General features: G+C 37.9%; 2 protein-coding genes across 2 annotated transcripts in view; both read right to left on the bottom strand.

Moving 5' to 3' along the window:
- LOC136856195 (kinesin-like protein KIF21A) overlaps nt 1–10434 on the bottom strand; it is a 141148-nt gene extending 130714 nt beyond the window's left edge. The window contains 1 exon segment of the mRNA XM_067133877.1: nt 10214–10434. Within this exon segment, the coding sequence (XP_066989978.1) occupies nt 10214–10248 (35 nt within the window). The 5' untranslated portion in view covers nt 10249–10434.
- A 1961-nt stretch (nt 10435–12395) lies between these two features.
- LOC136855979 (uncharacterized) lies at nt 12396–16544 on the bottom strand. The gene is made up of 8 exons (XM_067133530.1): nt 15997–16544; nt 15470–15668; nt 15161–15254; nt 14793–14898; nt 13840–13991; nt 13554–13734; nt 13050–13195; nt 12396–12597 (listed from the first exon to the last, which is right to left on the bottom strand). The coding sequence occupies exons 1-8, from the start codon at nt 16337–16339 to the stop codon at nt 12406–12408; spliced, it is 1413 nt and encodes a 470-aa protein (XP_066989631.1). The 5' UTR covers nt 16340–16544; the 3' UTR covers nt 12396–12405.
- Between the last annotated feature and the right edge of the window lie 708 nt (nt 16545–17252).

Here is a 17252-nt window from a genome sequence, read left to right as displayed (position 1 = left end):
GCTCAGGTCGGTAAAAGCAGAGAGATAGCTTGAATGTTGGTTGAAGCAGAGAGAGAGATAGTTTGAATGTTTGGGAGTTTGAGTATTATAGGTTAAAGTAGAGAGAGAGATAGTAATTTGAACGCCCGGGAGTCTGATCATTGTAGTTTGAAGAATTTTAAACTCCAGGGCGTTTGATCACTGTAGCTAAAAGCAGTTTGAATCCTCGAGTGTTTGACTATTGTAGTCTGAAGACCTTTCTTCTAACTCTCATATCCTGTTAAGATAAATATCTCTCGAACTTTAAAAAGATCCATAATATTTTTCCCACTCTGTGATTATCCATAATCCTGAATAATTTATTCATATTTATATCCACTAACCTTGACTGACTTCTGGAAATCGTAATTACTGGCCATACATGGCTGCCTTGATGTATTCTCCAAGTACCTCCATTGTTTTTTGTTTATGTTTAGTCTAAGTCTGTGAACTTTTTTTCTGAGTATCACTGTTATTTTATTTTATTTATCAGCTCAAAAACTATTTATGTACAAAAAGGTTCACAACTGCTGACTTGGGCATAACCTAAATTTGGAATCAACATGAGATTAATATCTCATTGCAAATTTATGTTTAGAAGTTGTTCGGGGCTTAAGACTGACTCGAGTTAGGCTGGAAACTCCTACGTCTTCAGTCTCTGTTAAGCTTGAACTTGAGTTCACTTCAGTTAAGTCAAAGTTATCTCAGTGACTTGAAGATAAAACTTGCCCAAGTTTGAAATGACTTGAGAACTTTACAAGTTAATAACAGATATAACTTGGTTGCATGGGTATGTACACTTAGATACGCCGCAACCGATCCTACAATTGGCATCTTGACGAATACCCACCTCCCCTCCCCCCAGTACCCAATACCCACCCCACAAAACAAGTCAAATTGTTTGTTGGTAGATGCCCAAACGTGTATGGGCAGTAGATGATTATGTATTCCGAGGGGCACGCCATGGGTAGCTGTTGCTGTTGGAAGCTGTTAGATAGGGCCATTAAAGGGCGCTGGGCATGTGTCTTGATATCCAGAGGATGCCCTAGGACACCAGGGACTTCGTAGGACTCCTGAGGGGTCCTAGGAAGCTTTGTAGGATACTTTGTATATAATGGTGTTTTAATTTTTATTTTTGTCTTGGATGTGTGAGAATTTCTCTCCTGCAGATTTTGAGAAATGGTCAGTATTTTTTTTTATATTTCTCTTTATTTGTTTATTATTTTTGTTATTGTCTATGCTCCCATTTTGAATTTTAGATGCAATGTTTTGTAGAGGCTTAATCGGCATGTTCAGATAATAATAATAATAATAATAATAGTAAAAAGTAATTATACTAAACTATGCAATAAATGAAAGACAAAAAAATAATACTGATAACAGCCAGTAACAAATAAATAACTAAAAACACTGAATAATAATAATAATAATAATAATAATAATAATAATATAATAATAATAGAGTAACTTTACTAACCTATGCAATAAATGAAGGACCACAAAAATCAAATAAGAGAATAACCACTACCAAATAAAAAATAAAAAACACTGACAGACGCAATTAACTGACAAAACAAAATCACATTTAAGCGGCACCAGCTTAGCCAGAAATCCTTGAGAACGCAATAAATATATATTTATATCAAAACCCTCTGTCGACGGCAAAGCAATTATTGCTGCTTGATGGGGGTACAAGGGAGTAATTAGGCCCACTGGTACGTAAACAAGAGTACCTGTGTGAGTGGAGAGAGAGAGAGAGAGAGAGAGGGGACCCACCTCCTTGCCTGAAACCTGCTTTATAGCTTTAAAAAGGAAAAAAACTAATCAAACTCCCAATTCTCTGTTGACAATATCCCAATTACCACATCCACCTCTGAGAGAGAGAGAGAGAGAGAGAGAGAGAGAGAGAGAGAGAGAGAGAGAGAGAGAGAGAGAGAGGTGCATCCACACAGGTAAACAAGCTTACCTGTGTGGGAGCACCACCACACCAAGAGTTATGGCTCAGAAGAATGTGGTCCCAAACGAGAACCGGCTTTCGATATCGGCCCCAGCTGTTGTTGTGCCGATTAACATTCAGGACAGAACAACAAAAATCGCTCTAAGAGTCGAATGAAGTGAAGACGAGGGCATTAGAAGGGAGACGGTGTTTTGGCCATGAGGGAGGCAGGATTTTGGTCATTAAAACCTAGTATTTTGGCCATGAGGGGAGCAGGATTTTTGGCCATGAGGGAGGCAGGATTTTTGGCATGAGGGAGGCAGGATTTTTGGCCATGAGGGAGGCACGATTTTTGGCCATGAGGGAGGCACGATTTTGGTCATTAAAACCCAAAATTTTGGCCATGAGGGAGGCCAAGAGGGAGGCAGGATTTTGGTCATTAAAACTCAATATTCTGGCCATGAGGGAGGCAGGATTTTGGTCATTAAAACCCAATATTTTGGCCATGGGGGAGGCAGGATTTTGGTCATTAAAACTCAATATTTTGGCCATGAGGGAGGTAGGATTTTGGTCATTAAAACCCAATATTCTTTGGTGTTTTGGCCATGAGGGGGCCAGGATTTGGGCCATGAGGGAGACAATATTTTGGTCTTTAAAACCCAATATTTTGGCCATGAGGAGGTAGGATTTTGGTTTTGGCCAATATTTTGGCAATGAGGGAGGCACGACTTTGGCCATTAAAACCCAAAATTTTGGCCATGAGGGAGGCAGGATTTTGGCCATGAGGGAAGCAGGATTTTGGTCATTAAAACCCAATATTTTGGTCATGAGGGAGGCAGGATTTTGGCCATGAGAGAGGCAGGACTTTGGCCATGAGAGAAGCAGGATTTTGGCCCTGAGGGAAGCAGGGTTTTGGTCATTAAACCCAATATTTTGGCCATAAGGGAAGCAGGATTTTGGTTATTAAAACCCAATATTTTAGCCATGAGGGAGGCAGGATTTGGAGCATGAGGGAGACAATGTTTTGGTCATTAAAACCGAATATTTTGGCCATGAGGGAGGTAGGATTTTGGCCACGAGGGAGACAATATTTTGGCCATGAGAAAGACTGTTTTGGTCATTAAAACCCAATATTTTGGTCATGAGGGAGGCAGGATTTTGGCCATGAGGGAGGAAGGATTTTGGTCATCAAAAAACATTATTTTGGCCCTGAGAAAGATAGTATTTTGGTCATGAGGGAGACAATATTTTGACCATGAGAAGAGACAGTATTTTGGCCAAGGGAAAGACAGTATTTTGGCAATGAAAAAAAACAGTATCTGGGCCACGAGAAAACCAGTATTATGACCATAATGCAACCAGTATGTTTGTCAAAGATATGAGAGAGCATTCTTAGGAAGAACTTAAGAGCAAGATAAGTGCTTTAGCCCAGGACTTGATAAAATTAAGGCAAGAACGTCAAAAAAAGGAAGTGTTTTAGGCAAGGTCATGAGAGACACGGCGTCTTTGGCAAGTACACAAAAGAGGCAGTGTTTTGGGCAACTTTAGCATAAATCATTTTGGCAAAAACATACAGGTTTGAACGAAGATATAAGTAGTGTTTGGGGCAGAGTATAAAAGATAATATCTCAGAGAGAGAGACAGAGACAGAGACTGACTTTTAAGCAAGGATACAAAAGAGGCAAGTGTTTTGACCAATATAAAATGGATAAGCAGTGTTTTATAACTGAGGCAATCTGATTTTGGCAGGAACCAATTACAGGCAATTTTTAAGGCACAGTTACGAGAGGGACCATATTCGGCTTAGCAGAAACTACCAAAACTACCTTCAACAGAGCAGCAGCTACCCGTCTACCAGTTCCGCATTTAAATCAATATTTAAAGAGAGCAAATTGGTATGCCCCCAACACTTCCTCCTTCTACTACAGAAGGGCCCCTCTTATTTGACCAATATTCAACATCTGTGGTCAAGTATTGCACATCAATATGACCTCATTTTCTCCCCGGCAAAGCCAGTAAAATTCATTGCAAATTCAACTGGACTCGTTTGATTAACAAGCCCACATCCAGATGTCATCTCTCTCTCTCTCTCTCTCTCTCTCTCTCTCTCTCTCTCTCTCTCTCTCTCTCTCTCTCTCTCTCTCTCCTCAAAAACCAGCCTCCTATGGAAGACACTGTCAACAATTTTATTGTTCTGTTTATGGATGAAAAATTTTTTTCTACAATTTCCTTTGAAAAATCTCTCTCTCTCTCTCTCTCTCTCTGCTATAAAGGTTCGTCAATAAAGAGAAATTCTAACTGAATCACCTCTTTTCAAAGCAAGACTTTTTATGCAAACTTACAATAAACTGTTTAAAATATGGGTATATAGGTTTTAAAGTCCTCTCTCTCTCTTTCTCTCTCTCACACAGACGAGACGATTCCCACTCTACCCCACTTAAGCACAATGTACTCAGCCACTCCCCCCCCACTCCCCTGCGGAACCCCACAATCCCAAGGGGACCCAGCTGATCTCCCCTGGGGAAGGCAAGAAAACAATAGTGGTTGCTGACGTCTGAGTTTTCAAGGTCGCAGCAATGAACAGAGCAGTTTAAATGTCACAGACTGGGGAGCTTGGAAATCACGTCACACGATGCGTAGGGAAAACAATGAGAGGATTATTTGTTTGTGATTATGCAAATTGCGTTTACGAAGTTATGTAACTGTTTATTGTACAGTATACATAAAGATTTTAAAGCTTGGAAGGGTGGCTCCCACGAATGGAAGGGACGAGTCAGTGCCTCATTCACACTCCTGCTAAGTCCTGGGAAACTTTCTAAATCACTAGTGGCCTCACACACCTACACAGAGGGCTCACCAGCAGTGTATCAACACCCCCTACACACACACACACACACACACACACACACACACACTACGCCACTCATCTCATTCCCTGAACATTAAAACCCTTTCTTTCTAGCCTAAATACCTATTTAGCTACCACTACCCTCCAAACACATATGCCAAAACATATGCCTCTGCACATGTCATGCATACAAATTAAGCGTGCATTTGCATAGTTTATGCATACGACATGCACATACATACAGGTCGAATCATTTTCCTGTATGTGTGTCCATGCATATTCATGTATACATTTAAGTAATATATGAGTATGTTTACACACGTGTGAGTGTGTATGCATATATGGCACCATGGAAATCAATCATGCATGTGCATGAACGTGCATAGATGCAACGAGAGAGAGAGAGAGAGAGAGAGAGAGAGAGAGAGAGAGAGAGAGAGAGAGAGAGAGAGAGAGAGAGAGAGAGAGAGAGAATTTCAATATAAGAAACTAAACATATAATAATAAAAATTAGGCAAAACGAAATACAGGAAACACTATAACTAGTAAATTCTGGAGAGAGAGAGAGAGAGAGAGAGAGAGAGAGAGAGAGAGAGAGAGAGAGAGAGAGAGAGAGAGAGAGAGAGAGAGTTTCAGTGCAGAAAACTATCCCAGCAACAGTTTACAAAAAAAGAACAGAAATTTAATAAAAACTTAACTAAGTCCTGAGAGAGAGAGAGAGAGAGAGAGAGAGAGAGAGAGAGAGAGAGAGAGAGAGAGAGAGAGAGAGATGGTTAACATCACAGTTCCTAATGAGCTACCGGTTTTAATTGCCCAAACCTGACTGGTAATGAGAGGCAATTACCCGAGTCGAATGGATTTGCCCAACACTGCATGTTGAGCCTGTAATCTCAGACCGAATCTGGTTTGGTACACACAGACCAAAATGTTTAATTGACTCACCTGGTTTTTTTGAGGTGTAATTCACTTGAGGTGTTGGGTTAGATTAACACACACACCTTTACACCTGGTTTTTTCTTGATGTGGTGAATATGCATCTGTAATTCACCTTGAGTTGTTAAACTAGATTAACTGATGGAGAGGTACACTTGTACACCTGCACTTTGTGTTGAATCTATTCCTTGTATCAAATTGAAAACCAAACCTTTTACACCTGTTTGGTTTCCTTGATGTTGCGAAGACGCATCTGTGGATTCACCTTGAGTTGTTAGAAGAGATTGGCTGACTGAATTGTGCATTTGTCTGCACTTGTACACCTGTGTTTTGTGCCGAGTTTGTTCCTTGTAATACCACCTTGAAAATGCATTTGCTTTTATCTAACTTTAGCATCAGCAGTTAACTTATAGATGGACGCTCTTCATACACCTGTTGTTCGTGTTGGCGTCTTGAAAAAACAGATGTTTTCTTTTTGAAGGAATCCTGATACACCTGTCCATGTGAACATTTTGCCTAAGAATCCCTTGAGTGCATTTGTACACCTGTCCTTAGGAAACTTTGCTACAAGACGTCTACCTGTTCTTAATACCCTCAGTTCAATTTACACCTGTTCTTAAATATATATTTCTCAACCACCTTTAAGGAATCCTGATACACCTGTCCATGTGAACATTTTGCCTAAGCATCCCTTGAGTGCATTTGTACACCTGTCCTTAGGAAACTATACTACAAGACGTGTACGGTACCTGTTCTTAAGAACAGGTTTACAAGCATCGTCTGCTCGGGGCAAGCATAAACCAGCCTTGCTTGTCAAGAGACAAAAAAAAAATAAATAAATAAATAAAAACAAAACAAAAAATAGTTACTCAAACTTGACTAACTAGATACGATACGAGATTCTTTGTTCTGGATTCTCTCTCTCTCTCTCTCTCTCTCTCTCTCTCTCGATGTAAACATACGTATACTAGGAACATCAGTAGAGTCAATCTCTCTCTTTCCCTCCCCCTATATGCATAGCAAAAATTCCAATACCGTACATCAGGACTTAAGTAGGGCCGAGAGAGAGAGAGAGAGAGAGAGAGAGAGAGAGAGAGAGAGAGAGAGAGAGAGAGAGAGAGAGACCATTATATAGCAAAATAAAATTGAGTACATTGTCTTAAACAGTGCACAAGAGAGAGAGAGAGAGAGAGAGAGAGAGAGAGAGAGAGAGAGAGAGAGAGAGAGAGAGAGAGAAAGCATCCAACCTGCCAACCACAATTCTCCCATTACGCAACCTGGTTATAAACGCTAAGCAGCAGTATTCAGTGACCTGTGATATTGTGAACTCGTCACAACAGTGAACTGGTCACCATCAAGAACGGTTAGTGGCATCACGCAATTCGATGACGCAATCGTCTCTGGTTCCTCTCGATTACGGCAGAACCTGTCACTCCGAGTGACAGGTGAGGAGCGAGATGATTCGGAGATGATGATATGACGATGATAATCATGATGATAATCATCATAAAAAATGAACACACAAAAACCACTACACATAATGATTCACCCGACACATTATTACTCTGTATTCAAACGCATGTGTCAAACACCTGTCTGACCTAATAAACGAAGCATAACGAGGTCAGACATCTGTCAAGGGACAGGTGTACTCCCATTTCGTGTTGACACGAAAGTATCAGTAACTTTTATGTCAATGTCATTGGGTCAAGTGAGGGAACTGTGAAATATGTCTGGGTATTTTCCAAATCTTCTGGTGCCTACACGAGCCCAATAGCATCTAAATACATACATACATACACACACACATTCTCCTGGTGCCTACACACACACACATACATAGTATACACAGCCAAGCCCAATAGCCAGATTTTAGAAGACTTTTTCTAGGTACGTGATCAGGTAATTTTAAGTTTTACACTTTATGAAGTAGCCTACGGACATCTAAGTAAATGCTCACAATTACAGACCAGTTATCACAATAATTTTACCACATGTTAACAATACAGATATGCCAACACTTACAGACCAGTTTTCACAAGAATTTTACCACATTTTAACAATAAAGGTGTGCCACTGAACACGTTCTTTCTCCTTATGAGTATTCTACAACTGTAAAGTGTTTGGAAACTCTGTGTTCTGTTCTGGTACAGAATACAGATTAGCTACAGGAGCAAATTAAACCCTGTATTGCTTTATAACAGCTCAAAAGTATCCTAAAACTTGTACTTATACGCAAGATACCCCCAAAAGAATACTGTACTGCTTTTTATGATATTATCCCTGTATCCCCAGTCCTGTAACTGTCAAGCTTTTGGAAAATCTACGTTCTGTTCTAGTACAGAATACAGATGAAGCCACGGGAACAAATTAAACCCTGTATCTTCTCGAATATCCTCAAACCCTAAGAATACACTGCTTAGATCAAATCATTTCTGTATCTCCAGTCCTTTGCAGGACTCCACAGACAGCCACTGCAAGCAGGCAATTGCAACCAACGGCTAAAAGATGCTTGCGAGAGAAAGCTGTACTAACGGCGACAGAAAAAAAGTACTGCTAACCGCTGCGGTATATGATAACTGTCTGTAACCGCTGTGTAGCGGTCTTCTGCCGTGAGACCAATTACGTATAGGAACTGCTATCACTTGTTATGGAGGGCATTCAGTTAAGGGTGTATAGTCTTTAACCAAGGGAAAATGTACATACCCTGGCCTGTTTTAAGTGGGGTATCCTATAACGGCCTTAATTTACAGTGGGTATTATCTAAAGCACACCCAGTTAGCGTGGGCATTATATAATGTGAGGTTAATTGCTTGGGGGGAAAAAGGTAGGTCTAGTTTGCATGGGGTATCCTTTAAACTAAGCTTACTGGGGTATCCTATAAATTAGCTTACAGGGGTATCCTACAAATTTAGGCTACATGGGGTACCCTACAAATTAGCTTAAACGAGATATCCTATAAAGAAGCCTAGTTTAGATGTGGGTATCCTATAAACGCGGCCACGTGTCCATGGGACATCCTATAAAAGAATCCTATCACACACGGGATATCCTGTGAAATTAAGATGTGGCATCCTATACAGGCCGCCATGTCTACATGGGATATCCTACAAGCAAACCTACTTTAGAGGTGATATCCTACGATGCAATAAATCACACAGAACCATCCTATAACATAGGTCTATTTGCTGTGGACATCCTAAAATCTAGACCTAGATTGCCATGGGCATCTGGGCATTCAATCCTAAGGGATTTAGTATTCACAGGGCATCGTTATGGAATGTAGGCCTAAAACCTGCTGTCGGATTAGACGTAAAATGTAATTTTTTTTTTTAATTTAAAAAGGTGAATTTTCTTATAGATTTCTAAAAAGAGAGAGAAGATGTAAAATGTAATTTTTTTCTTAGTTAAAAATGGAATTGAATTTTCTTATAGATTTCTACAGCATGAGAGAGAGAGAGAGAGAGAGAGAGAGAGAGAGAGAGAGAGAGAGAGAGAGAGAGAGAGAGAGAGAGAGATGTAAAATGTAATTTTTTCTTAGTTAAAAATGGAATTGAATTTTCTTATAGATTTTTCTACAGCAGAGAGAGAGAGAGAGAGAGAGAGAGAGAGAGAGAGAGAGAGAGAGAGAGAGAGAGAGAGAGAGAGACGTAAAATGTAATTTTTTTCTTAGTTAAAATGGAATTGAATTTTCTTATAGATTTCTAGAAAGAGAGAGAGAATGGTTAAAAATGTAAATTAGGCCTACTTAATATTACGTCTAGTCCAATTAAGTCGAGTTAATGCCCAGAGAGAGAGAGAGAGAGAGAGAGAGAGAGAGAGAGAGAGAGAGAAAGGCCCCAATCATGAAACCCATCTCCCAATTACAGTCAAATTTCATATGCAAATTCGGCCTAACAACTTCGCCCCAAATTAGGCCTACGAATTTTTTTTTTAATTTAATACGCGCAATAAAAACCCCACCAATCATAGGCCTATCGCCCGTAGACCTAAAAAATCATTATAAAATTGATAAAAGATTTGAAATTTGGTTTAAAGGAATTGATGATAAATAATAAATAAATAAACAAATAAATTTGTGAAGCCAAAAATCCCAAGGTTCGAACGAATATAGACCCATCTAAGCCTATAGTCTGTTACTCTCTGTTACTCTCGCTTCTAGAACAAGTAAATAGATAAATGCCTTTAAATTCTGTTAGTAATAAACAAGGAATAAACAATAAACAACAAACAAACAAACAAATAAACAAGATAAACAAATAGGAAGCCAAATATGCCCGGATTCGAACGAAGCCTATTGTCAACCGAATTAGGCCTGTGTCCAAATACTCGTGCTTCCGAAAGAAGCAAAATGGTAAATGGACTGAAATGAAGCGTAAACAAACGAAGAACAAACAACAAACAACGGAAAAACAAACAAACAAACAATAAACGGGGAAGAAATAAGGAGGGAAATTCATTGAACGTTATATTCTCACCTGACAGCTACGCGGACGCTCGACTCGTCTCCCATCTTTGGCTTGTTATATTCCCCCCGGGGGTCAGACAACTAGCGTACGGGTCCACCTGGTGTCTAAGGGCATTCCAAATCTATCTTTCGAGGTCAGTCACGGTTTGGTCAGGTCACCAAGAGAGGTCACACTTGCACATCGCGCGAGCGAGCGAGAGATGTTCACCTAACGAATGCCAACAGCTGACTGAGTTGGTCGTGTAGTGAGTTTGGCTACTTGTTTTCAAACGCTTGGTTTCGAGTTGCCACTTAGTCTATTATTTTATAATAATTATCCCGTTATATCACATAATTATTCATAAATAATCGACTATTTAACAATTTAATAAATTAAAACCGACGTATTTAACACCAAAACAACAAAATTTAACAAGAAAACTACAAAACATTTCCGTTAAATTCAACGCATCGAGCAACTCGAAGATGCTGCTCGGAAATCGCATCTCCAACGCGGACGTACTCTGAGAAACCTGGCGTTGACTGTTTATGTCCGTTATTGAGACCAACTTTAATTTTTATTTTCTCGTAACCAGACGACATTTAAACAGCTCGTGGAGCTTCGTGTCTGGTTTTTGAGTTTTATTATGTTTGAAGAATATAATTATATTATTTTGCATAGGTTAGTTATCTGGTTAATTTATATATTTAGTTTTTCGTAAATTTTTTTTGCGTAAGCCAGTCTGCCATCTTTATATTTGATCCTTTTAAAAATATTATTTATATTTTTAATATTTTCTCTTGTTCTTAAAACCAACAGTGATACCTGACAACCAAATCCCCACCATTCCAACCCATTGCAAGGCTTCTGAATCTCGCAATTGCTTCTGTTTTCCCCCAAACCTTTATATAGACTGTATAAATTCCTTCTAGTCTAGACCCAATTAATTCCCAGATTATGTTCAGGAGTCAGGGTCATGTTTATGATAATTTGTATGTTGATTTAAGCATGCTGTTTTATATCTAATTAATTTAACATTTGTTGTTAATTTAACTGTATATTTTAACCTTTTTTATTATCTAAATTTTAAATGAGCTTAAATTTAGACTCTGTTCATTCTGGACTGTCTTGTATATAAAGTATGGAGTCAATTTCAGCTCAGATCAAACTAACAAGCAATTAAAATATATATACGTATGAATATATTATTATATTATTATTATTATTATTATTATTATTATTATTATTATTATTATTATTATTATTCAGAAGATGAACAGTATTCATATGGAACAAGCCCACCACAGGGGCCACTGACTGAAAATTCAACATTATTATTATTATTATTATTATTATTATTATTATTATTATTATTATTATTATTATTATTATTATTATTATTATTATTACAGAAAGAAGATATATCAGTTATCAGAAAGGAAAAATGAATTAAGAAACGAATAAATAAACAGACAGAAATATACACATTCTCCAGAACTTAATCTCTGTTTAGTCATCATCAGTTCCCTTCTAAATTCTTCTGCTTCGACACAAGGCCACTTCGCCGAGATGCAACCCCTTTTCGTTCCTTTTACTGTACCTCCTTCCACATTCTCTTTCCTCCATCTTACTTTCCTCAACTCTCTCCTAAGAATTGATTCACTGAATGACTTCGTAGGTCCCCAGTGCTTGGTCTTTGGCCTAAAATTCTATTTTCAATTCTAAGCTGGGGCGTTTCCTGACCTTGGTCCTCTATAAGTTTTGGGGATGAGATTGCTAGCCCCATGCTTGTTTAAACCCCTGGAGGCATACACGACAGCTGTCTAGCTATCAGGTACGTAATTTACTGTTTATATCAACAGACTCACAGTCTAAACCTAGAACAGTCTGTGAATGTCTGTACATCTTTCAGAGATTGACAGATCTGTGGTTTCAAACTTGTCTTTCTGTAAGGAAAAATATATTCAGTAAAAGTAGCATTTAATGTTTATTGTATTATTGTATTCATAAACAACAATAAAGAATACAGTAGTTGGATGTATGAATATTTTTTGTATACTGGAGAGCAAAGTTACAGAAATGAATACAGTATTTACATATACAGTAGTATTCTTCTGTCTACAGTCTGACAGGCAAACAGTTTAGACTTATATATATATATATATATATATATATATATATATATATATATATATATATACAGTAATCCCCTCAAATTAGGATCAACACAAAAGCCAATCCTTGTGAGACTTAGGCCTACAAGCCACGGGGCAGGTCTTCAGGAGTTTCGTGACCCCGGACTTCGTCTTGCCGTAACCCGTGTAGTTGCGGCCTTCCCTCCGCGTGGGGAAAGGTCTCGCTGGCCCCTGACCTTGAAATAATTTGGCCCTGCAGGTGTAGCTATCATGGACCATCTGAAAAATGAAGACGGGTGGAGTATGTTACTCTGCGCAAAGTACGATAATGGAGGACTGATTTCGAATACAGAATTTTTGTCAGCGCAAAGGGCCTCCGTGAAATTACTCCAGTTGTTTCTCTCATTTACTTTATTTCCCACAAAGCTCCAATTGCCTCCAACCTCTTATATCCTAGTTCTCTACTAAGTAGGTCTAGGTCTTCCAACTCTTTTGATGCCCACAGGAGCACCAGCTAACACTATCCCTCACTATTCTCCAATGGGTTGTGTGAAGGACATGACATGCCAGTACAGTACTGTCTTCATCTCCAGTGCCACTTCATACAGTACAGTACAGAACAGTACATTACACAGAGTATAATACAGAGCAGTGTACAATACAGTACATTACAGTACAGTATAGTACAGAACAGCACAGTACTATGCAGAAAAACAACAAAGACTACTCACCGTCCTGTTCCTAATCTGAGGCCAGAGGATTCTGCGCAGCAGTCGCTGGTCATAGTCCCACAAATCGTGGTAGGGCTGCGACAACATCAAGGCCCCGTAATGGTAGGCGTTGGCTCTGTCCAGGTGAGTCTGACTGCCCCATAAACCTGGAAATATAATAATAATAGTATTTTACATTGACACAAAGGTCAGAAATATGATAATGATAAAATGTAATGATAACTGGTCTTATGCAGAGATTGTTAGCTTGCTTGTCTTACTAGCAAGAGGAACCAGGTCTAGATTTAGGGCAATAATGGAGCACTATGGCTAAATCTGGCTAAAAACTATTGTACCTTTGTTGACATAAGCAATTTGTACCTGGTAGTCAGGCAACTGTATTGAGTCATAGCCAGGAATGGGAAAAAGGCTTAGGGATTATAGTACAAGACACATCTGTTAAGAAGCAAGGAAGAGTTTTGACCAAATACCGTAACGCTGTCTCACTCTCCGCAACCTTCTGACCTGCCAGAATCTGGCCGTTGTGTAGGGGGTGGTCCCTCATGACGTGATAAGAGGAGTTACTCCGAAGCCACTCCTCCACAGCGGCCGCTTCCCTTGGAAGCACGTAGGAGTCGAGGTCCCGGAACAATGTCGCATCAACGAGTGGATCAAGCAGCGTGAGGAATCTCCACAGTGTGCCCACCTAGAGAGAAATACCTAAATTGGCTTTATGATGCTTTTTTAACATGGAAGGAATATCAATAAAGTTATTTGATGAATGAATAACAACACTGGAACATAAACTAACTTTTTGTTGGTCTCCAAAATCAAACCAAGGTGATGGGAGAGCGGAAACATCGCAGAAGTCCAGAAGTGGGATATCGCAGAATGCCTGACATATTTCCCTCTGACCTTTTTCGTCCTCCGGCCCAACGTTGTGGTAAACGCGCATCACAAAACCTGTAATTGGAAAGATAATAAGATTTTGTAGCAAATTTCAGTGAGTATAACTGTTCACTTGACAACTAGAATATTCTTTGCAAATTATGAAAGTGTTCACACTCAGTTCTAAAGTTTATTTCTTTGAATAACAATGATCAGTGACAAGAGCCTACACTAAGCATGTAGAGACTGATACATGCTTCTTCTACTAAGACATGAAATGAAGAAGTATGAGTGAAATTGGACATGAAGAAGTGAAATACAGGTGCAATACAGTGAAATGAATATCCAACTCCTGATAGCTGTTGCAGGTTGGGTGAACGCAGTACCCCAGATTAGGTTAAGTTCAGTAAGGATTGGTTAAGTAACTCTTTGAATCTGTTTTCTGAATTTTTGTTATTTTAGATTTTATTTCATTACAAATATAAAAATTTATCTAATTTATGTATAAGATACCTGTTTAGGTCTATATTAATGCCATATTCTTCCTTTTACAATTTCAAAATGAACGCGTAGGTCCAGATCGCACACTGTCGTGTTATTTTCAAGTTTATTTGAAAAAAATGTATATAAATAGGTCTATTCTGCACTTAAAACGACCATTTTAATATATAATCCCTCCAAATTCTTCATACTTCTTCATTTCATACTTTAATAGGACCTGTAAATGCTATGAGCACGTTTTGCGCAATATTGCGTAGGCCTAGTATATTCAGCGACTAGTCGTAAACCAGGTATGGCATTTCTTAAGTGTAAATTTGGCATCACATATCACCAGGTTACTTATAGATAATCTGAAGACATCACTTCGATAAATACCCGGGTAATGCCGATGGATTTCAAGGGCGCGGTTCCTCATTTCTGAAAAGTAGCGGTTGTATAGGCCTACGTCGCTCGTGTTGCCAAAGTAGCTGTAGGACACAACCTGGAATAAACAGAGTAAAGAAGGTTAATTAAAATGATTTACCTGATTAATTTTATGTCACTGCAATGGAAGATTAATTCCCTTTTATCAAAACTAGGCCTAGATTTCTTATAGACATTAGACAGACTAAAAACTTTGGTTTGATTCCTAAGGGAAACCATAGACCTACCATTTATAGAAAGCTAGATAAATTAATAGATGTTTATTACATCTGTAGGCCTTCACAAAAGAAAAATGCCCCAAAAAATGTATTTGTAATTACTTTTTGTTTGGGGCCACGAGCCGTGGCGTGGTCACTGCACGAGCTGATCATTTGCACAGTCCGACTCATTGCCATATGATGTTCAGCTGAATATCTGGATTTGGAAAGAATATAATGATTAATAATATAAAGAACAGTTTAAAATCAACAGGGAACTTGGAAACTGGATTTATGAACATAAAAATGCATCATTATTCAATATTATTTCATATTTATGCAATAAATATGCTGCAGTCAAACATAAATAGATAATTTTGATAAATATTAAAGTATATTTCACTTTAAACACATCCATTTAATACTTCGTACCTCCTGAGAACGACATATTTCTTGTCTTGTTTATTTCGTCCTAATTTTCTAGAGCAGTTGCATCCCGGGAGGCTGTATGACGTCACAGATAAACCACCATCTTCTTCTTTAACTCCCGTAGAGGAATCATGGTCAATGTTTACAGTTTCATTTTCAGTTTCAATAGCTTTGGCTGTTTCAGTTGGCGTTTCGGGGACCCCTGTAATAATATAGTAATGATTGAACTTTATATTATTACAATGAATGAAATTAAATTGTACAATAAAGTGTAAGAAATATTTAAAATTAAAATTTTATAATTGGCTAATTTTGGTATTTATAAGTTCCACATATTAATTTGAGTAAATGAATAATATAAATAATGATATAGATTTAAAATACTGTGCAATATGATAAATAAAATAGCATATATATATATATATATATATACTGTTTATATATATATATATATATATATATATATATATATATATATATATATATATATATATATATATATATATATATATTAATTCTTATTCTCTTACCTACACTAACGGGATATATTTTATAAAACAAATCATCATAGACTTCTTCCAGCCTCTCAAGATAATTCATTATATGTGAATTTCTCTTCACAATATCGAAAAATCTCTGCGTTTTCATTTTACTGATTTTGTTGACATTAGTTGGCGCCATGCCACTGATATTTTCCAAAAGAGTAGATACTGTTTCTGATTTTTTATTTTCAAAATTTGTTACTGGGCTTTTTAAGTAAGGCTGATACCTCACTCGTGGGGAAGCTTTGTTTTGTTTATAGTATAAATTAAGCAAAAACACAATGCTTATTATGACGTAAGTAATGAAAACCACCCTTTTTCGACAAGGCATCTTTTGAAAGCTATAAACTAAGATGTCTATGTAACATCAATTTCCAGACAGTTGTTTACACCAAAAACACCACAAAGTCACTTATAAAATATATGATTTATCCTTAAAACATCTCAATATCATTATTTCCCTTCCAATAATCCAGTTATTTGCAAGATTTCTGCTTTGCTGAAGACATTTTCAGAGGTGAATCCACACTTGTCACTGCTTAGTTGAACACTGCAATGGCGGGTGGGACCGTTCGTTGCGGTCTCATGGGACTTACGCTAATGCGCATGACAATTTTGCATGATTTTCTCTCTTAAAGAAAAACAAAATAGCATGTTTTATGCAATTTATTAAATTTTTATTAAGATTAATATGAATTTAATGCCTAGATTCCTTTTAAATGAATATTTAATTAGTAAAGTTTGTGAAAATTACGAGAGAACCAAACCATGTTCCTTCCCAGACAAATGGTTTCGTAAGACTGAATTAAAAACTTATTAGCAATTTTTATCAATGCCAATTGAGTCGACTGCATCCAAATTTCCACTTTTAACATTATAAAACTCCTACGTACGTCTGGAAGCACCGCCAGGCAATGTGGGCCAAATGCGAGGCAATTTTCGTGTGACTGAGCCATTAGTCACTGACGTTGGTCTAGGAACCGTGAATCCTATAACGGTCAAACCAGAGGAACGCTAATTTTTAGACAGACTGAGCGGTGGAAGACTGTAATTTTGTCTGTCTAACTGTCTGTATTTTTGCCTGTATGTCTGTCTCTTAAGTGATGACAGAACTGGCATTAGTTTCTTCAGTACAATAGGTCTAGGGTCTTGGCAGATTTCTTAAGATATATTTTAAATTTCCGATTTGTATTTTCCTACGTTTGTTTATGTAATAGTTTTTTTATCGTTTATCACTGAATAAA

Source organism: Macrobrachium rosenbergii, chromosome 34, assembly GCF_040412425.1.
Source record: "Macrobrachium rosenbergii isolate ZJJX-2024 chromosome 34, ASM4041242v1, whole genome shotgun sequence".
Classification (NCBI taxonomy): domain Eukaryota; kingdom Metazoa; phylum Arthropoda; class Malacostraca; order Decapoda; family Palaemonidae; genus Macrobrachium; species Macrobrachium rosenbergii.
Note: the sequence above shows the minus strand (reverse complement) of the source record. Positions and strands in the feature narration are given on the sequence as shown.

What these genes read in the sequence shown, in the direction of transcription:
- LOC136855979 (XM_067133530.1), bottom strand. Translation starts at nt 16,339, where the DNA reads ATGCCTTGTCGAAAAAGGGTGGTTTTCATTACTTACGTCATAATAAGC. An exon ending in AATATATCCCGTTAGTGTAG is followed by an intron (nt 15,669 to 15,996) that starts GTAAGAGAATAA and finishes ATATTATTACAG; the next exon opens with GGGTCCCCGAAACGCCAACT. An exon ending in CAACGGCCAGATTCTGGCAG is followed by an intron (nt 13,196 to 13,553) that starts GTCAGAAGGTTG and finishes TTATATTTCCAG; the next exon opens with GTTTATGGGGCAGTCAGACT.